Source organism: Rhinolophus hipposideros (genome assembly GCF_964194185.1).
Source record: "Rhinolophus hipposideros genome assembly, chromosome: 5".
Classification (NCBI taxonomy): domain Eukaryota; kingdom Metazoa; phylum Chordata; class Mammalia; order Chiroptera; family Rhinolophidae; genus Rhinolophus; species Rhinolophus hipposideros.
In genome coordinates, this window is record NC_138051.1 from 2,018,728 (window position 1) to 2,024,727 (window position 6,000).

General features: G+C 50.5%; 1 protein-coding gene across 3 annotated transcripts in view; it reads left to right on the forward strand.

The window, feature by feature from the left end:
* The window catches only part of PTPN9 (protein tyrosine phosphatase non-receptor type 9), a 67,227-nt gene extending 61,444 nt beyond the window's left edge, over positions 1 to 5,783 (forward strand). For all 3 annotated transcript variants that reach the window (XM_081048641.1, XM_081048643.1, XM_081048642.1), the window contains exons 10-13: positions 2,334 to 2,412; positions 3,547 to 3,697; positions 4,108 to 4,315; positions 4,952 to 5,783. In XM_081048641.1, coding sequence (XP_080904767.1) covers positions 2,334 to 2,412; positions 3,547 to 3,697; positions 4,108 to 4,315; positions 4,952 to 5,166 — 653 coding nt within the window. In that variant the 3' untranslated portion in view covers positions 5,167 to 5,783. The remainder of the gene's footprint in view (positions 1 to 2,333; positions 2,413 to 3,546; positions 3,698 to 4,107; positions 4,316 to 4,951) is intronic.
* Positions 5,784 to 6,000: the final 217 nt, after the last annotated feature.

Sequence of the window (6,000 nt, forward strand, 5' to 3'; positions counted from 1 at the left end):
GGTTTCTTGAGTCAAACACTGATCACTGTGAGAAGGTGTCAGTACTCTGTTAGCACCAGAAGATCGGGGTCCTGCAGTGTTGAGAAGGCTGTTTGGTTTGCCTGGCTAGCCTTCTTGGCTATATATGTGGTATTCTAACTCTTAGTCATAATAATGTTTCCGCTAGTAATACCAGTCATCCATTGCGAGTGTCTATTATATATCAGGTACATAATCTCCAGCTAATTATTTTAGACTGTGCAGGGAAGGTTTATTAATTGTGAAGCCCAAGCAGCTTAGGTGACCTTGTATCACAGCGAGGAAGTGGCAGAGCCAGAGTTGGAACACGTGTCCATTTGGTTCTAAAGTCGTAGCAGGCCGTCACTGCATTGTTTTACACATGTCAGCATAAACTTGTGACTATTTCTTCAGAAAAGTCTACTGTTAAGAGTCTAATCTGAGAGCGCAGCTTGCCCTTCCCGATCTCTCTGTCATGACTGAGGACATCACGGCCCCTGTGCCCAGCCTGAGTGAGTGGTGTCTGGGCTGTCAGTGTTCTGACAGGCAACACCAGTGTGTCCGTGGTTTGAATGTGGAAAGTAAAGTGCGGGAGAGCTGCTGTAGTGCAGAATAGTGAGAAGTGGATGAGGCTCAGGTCAGAGAGAGGGAAAGGGTGTTCTTAGTATCTTACTGTGGTAATGCATGTCCATCACAGAACATTTAGAAAATAAGGATGAAAATCTCTCATAACCCTAAAATCCAGAGATAATGTTAACATTTTGCAGCATCTCCTTGTAAACCTTTTTTTATGCATTAAGTAGATACAGATACATAAAATATGATGTCTAACAAAATTGGCCCTTGCTACATGGTATCTTTTTTTCATTTGATAGTATCTTGTGAATTACCTTTCCATAGAAAAAATGAAGCTCTTACAACATCGCCTTATGAATTGTTTAAATTGGGGATATGCCATAATTTAATCCTCTTTTGTTTGACGTTGAGCTTGTTTCCGAGATCTCACATGCCTTTGGCAGTGTCCACTTTTGCAAAGAAATTCTAGTATCATAACATGTTACTGCTTGCTGAAAAGGTTTTAGCAAAAATGGTAGCGAAACCAGCAGACTTCCAGGACGAAATCAACCCTGTTCCTTCCCTGCTTCCCTGAAACCAGAGGAAGAAAACGCCCTGAGGAAGTACAGGAATTATCCTGAGTAGTTACTCCCTTGATTGCAAGGGAGTGGTTGGCCCATAGGTGTCTTCGAAGTTGCCGCTGAGTGCTCAGCCCAATGCGGGTTCTGACACCAAAGGAGAACTTGATGCCGTGGCCCTTGCCCTCAGCACCATGTTTGCTGAGACGGGATTAATGCTCATAAAGAAAAAAGACTGATGTAGGACCACATATATTAAATGGTGACGCTGTTTTGATCCAGCTGTGCTGTCAGGATCTGAGAGGAGTGTGGTGGTCAGAAAGCTTCCAAGAAGAGGCAGCACTTGAAAATGGGTAGAAAGTGAACAGCCTTGGAGGTGAGAGAGACAGCTTGAGCAAAGGAGTAGAGGCAGAAGTGACCAAGGTGTCTCTATGTTGTGGTGAAGCCATTTTTCAGAAAGATTAAACTGGCAGGGGTATCCAGAATAGACTGTAAGAGAGAGCTCTGTTCAGAAGAGTGAACCAAGATGGTAGTACAGCAACTCAGGTGAAAGAAGACGTGGTCCTCATGGCACTGAAATTGGGCAGGGAGATGCTGGGGGCAAAAGGATAAGAACCGAAAACAATTCAAAGGCAAAAAATCACTAGGACTTGGCAATTGCTTCTGGGAGACAAAGAAAATGGATAAGTCAGAGATGACTCCCAACTTCTTAAGATTGAGTGATTGAAGAATGCCGGTACAGAGATGGGAAAGTAGAGAGAAAGCTAGTTTGAAAGAGGAGACTGAATTGCCAACATGTTGGGTCTGAGGAGAGGATGGGACACGGAAGGGGACTGGCAATTGTAAGGCTTGGGAGGGGAGCAGCAGAGGAGACACCCATCCAGCGGCCACTGTCAGATTGGATGTGACAGCGGCAGCCCCCACAATAAGGCTCGGAGAGGGTATGTGACAGTGCTTCTCAAACTGTAACCTACCTAGTTTCACCTGGGGATCTTGTTAACATGCCCATGTGTCTTTCTAACACTCCACACGACACTGGTACTGCTGTTCCAAGGGGCCGCTCTGAACAGCAGGGATGTAGCGAGACGAGCACAGAGCTAGCCAGCCACCTGTGCTCTGGAGTTAGTAGTTGGCAGACATACCAAAGAGTCTAGCAGGAAGAAGTGCTTTTGGGGTCATGTACCTGTCTCCTTTGCGTTCCAGGCCCTCTGGAGAACACCTATCGTGATTTCTGGTTCATGGTATGGGAGCAAAAAGTCTTGGTGATTGTCATGACCACTCGGTGAGTCCATCCCTTTTCTTACCACTGCCCTCTGCCCTGACCCTGTCCCCAAACATGAGTGATTCAAAAGAGAAGTTTAGCTCCTAGAAACCGTGAGGATTAGGAAAGCCGTGGCAAACAACTTGAGATGTCTTAGCTTTTTCTTGGCTGAGCCCAAGTTAACACAACCAGAGTGGTGGAGATTGATAGATCTAACTTGTCAAAGCTTTGATCTGTGGCTCTGGTGACCCTGTGCTGGTTGGTGACAGCCTGTTCTGAGGTCCTGGCCTTAGCTACTAAAGGCAGTATGAGGAAACATGGGGTAATTCACTTTTAATCTGGTCCATACTTCCAAAGGGCAGCTGTCTTTCTGGCTTCTGAATTACCAGTTCCCCTCTCCTCTCCCTTTCTTGCTACTTTTGACCATTTTTTGTTTGTTTAGGTAGGAAGCTCTTGATAAAAGGAATGTTTTTGAAATTTTGGTCTACATATCTGCCAAAACTTCAGGAATTACTATTTCATTAGCATCGCCACTGTCATTACGACACTTGTCACCTGTTTCCAATGAGGAAACAAATGAATTGGCCCAGTTTCCTCTCGCACGGCACTGTTACAGCCAGCTGTGATTTGGAGAAGACATCATGGAAGAAGTCCCACCTTGGAATAGTTTGAAGTCACTGAAGAGTAGTGAGGTGCACCTCAGGCCTTTACACAGACCTTCTGCTGGCCCCCCCGGCTGTGCCTCTCCTAGCCCTCTCCCACCCCGGGGTCCTTACTGGGGCGGAAAGGAACTGTGGCTGAGCTACAAGGCGCAGTGCAGCCTGGCCCCCCACATTTTCTCTACTGCCTTTGTCCACCCAGCATTTGTGCCAGATACATGATGACTAGTACAGGAGGTGTTAGGAGAGGGGCCAAATGACAGAGCAGGCGCTCAGTAAATGTCTGCGAAATGAGTACATGCAGAAACTTTAGCGGTTGTTACATCCGTTGAGAGTGAAGGTTTCCTTCCTCCTCTTCCTAGAAGCAAGGGTGTAAGTTAGACAGAAGCAGTGCAGAGACGACCCTGCTGCCTTGAGGTCCGGCAGGTCCCAGGAGGGCAGGGGTAGTGCCGTGGGGAGAAGGGCAGAAGGCTTACCTTGCTCTGTGTGTCTTCAGCTTTGAGGAGGGCGGCAGGAGGAAGTGTGGCCAGTACTGGCCTTTAGAAAAAGACTCTCGGATCCGATTTGGCTTCCTCACAGTGAGCAATCTAGGCGTGGAGAACATGAACCATTATAAGAAAACAACGCTAGAAATTCATAACACAGAGGTAAATCCAGGTTTCTATTTTCTCACTGTTTTCAAGCTAAGGGAGAACCATTACTATAAAGAAAATCTCCAAAGGCAGGATTCCAGGGAGCTTGTAAGTTACTTCCACTTTTCTGGGCACAGGATCAGCATGTTTATCTCCGAGCCAATATAGCCATATTGTTTCAACACAGCAGTGGCATTACCTGGGAATAAACCTGAGAAGAATTCTGGGTCTACAAATAGGAGTTCTGCCCCGTGCAGACACTGAAGCTCTACTCTGGGCTCGTGGAGAAGCAGTGGTGGAGGAAGTCGAGGGCAGTGGACGGGAACCTTGGCAGTAGGGATCCCCGGGTGGAGACCTAGAAAAGCCGAAGGTGGTCAGGGCAGTCAGAAGTGACCTCCCTAACTTTTGTTGCTTTTCTAACCAAGGAGCGGCAGAAACGCCAGGTGACCCACTTTCAGTTCCTGAGCTGGCCAGATTATGGAGTCCCCTCCTCAGCAGCTTCCCTCATTGACTTCCTGCGAGTGGTCAGGAGCCAGCAGAGGCTGGCAGTCAGCAGCATGGGCGCGCGCTCCAAGGGGCAGGGTCCTGAGCCGCCCATCGTGGTCCACTGCAGTGCGGGCATCGGCAGGACAGGTGAGGCGCCTGCTGCAGCTCCAGAGCCCCAGACACAGTGAGGGCCACACTGACAGAATGTGGGCCTTTGGTGGTGGATTGCCATGAAGAGTTCTTTCTTAATGTCCTTTTGGTGTCCCTAGTGGTCCTTGTGTTGGCCAGGATGTGCAGTCGTGGGGGGCTTGACGCTTTGTCCATCCTCTGTGCCCTTATCCTCTGACCCCGTGGCTGTCGCCTGAGTGTTGCTGCCTTCCCAGCCCCGCCGCGGGAGAACACAGCCTGTGCGGTGCTCCCGTCCTGGAGCCCCTCAGCAGCTCCTGCCTCAGATGTGCATTGCAGGGCTGCTGGCCTGTCTAGTCAGAGGTCCCTCTGGGAGAAGGGCGGGCAGAGTAGGCTTGTTAGGTCTCTGCGGAAAAGTTGTAGTCTCTGAAAATTAGGGCCCAGCTGTGGGAGTGCTGCCATGCTGTCTGTCTGGGACTGGCACCTTCCCCCTGCGCTTCCTGTTACCTTCATGTACCTCCTGAGACAAGAAGCTGGCCCGTTTCTCCGGCCTCCAGCACTCGCTACGCCTTCTCCTCCAGTCCTCCCTGGGTTCTTTGGTAGAGGAAGGGGGAGAGGAGAGGCCGAGCGGGCCTGACCACTGCCTTCCTCCCTCAGGCACCTTCTGCTCACTGGACATCTGCCTGGCCCAGCTGGAGGAGCTCGGCACCCTCGATGTGTTCCAGACAGTATCCCGCATGAGGACCCAGAGGGCCTTCAGCATCCAGACCCCCGAGCAGTACTACTTCTGCTACAAGGCGATCCTGGAGTTCGCAGAGAGGGAGGGCATGGTGTCCCCCAGCCACAGCCTCCTGGCCACAGAGGGTCAGTGACTGGCCCGCGGGCCTCCCACCTGTCAGCCGGCCTTCCTTAACTGCCGTGGACACCGCTGAGCCTGTGGGTTGCCACCAGTCATGCTGAAGCCACGGGCCAGCGTCGCCCTCGGGTCCCCTGGCGCGCATGAGGCAGCCTTTCCCTGCGGCTGACAGACGTGGTGAAGTTGTCACTAGAAAGGGCCAGCAGCAATGTGTTCTTCATTCCTAGCGCCTGCTATTGAACTGTGCCTTATGAAAACCAAATGGTGGCTGTTGGTTTTTGCCAGGGCCCCCAGGTCGGTGGGGAAGGAAACTCCCCGCCCCTTCCCAGTGCCGTTCTCCTTCTGGAGGTCTCGTTCCCAGTTCTGTCCTTCGCCAGGATTGCATGGGGAGGTTGGGGGACTGAGCATCCGCCTCCTTCCCAGAAAGCTTGACCAAGTTACATATTCTAGAGACTGTCCCGAGTGCCAAGCACGTTTATACCTGGGGTGTGTAGTCCAGTCTTTTCTGTCATTCTCTGTGCGTGCGTGCGTGTATGTGCACTTACGTGTATGGGTCCATATGTACGTGTGTATATAATATATACTGTATGTGACAATATGGTTGTATTCTATAAATACATATACACAGAGTTACTCCTTTGTAGCAGTTCCTGGGGCTGGCTCCGTGTTGCAGTTCAGGACTCCTTGCTTCATGGACCTTCCTGTTTATTGTGGGTTAGCGGGGGTTGGGGATCATGTCTCTGGTGGTTAGGCCGCAGAGTGGTGGAAGAGGACACACATCCACTCTCCGTGCTCCTGCCACAGCCCTCATCCTTCCATAATGACTTCTCTCTCTCTGGGATGCTGCCTG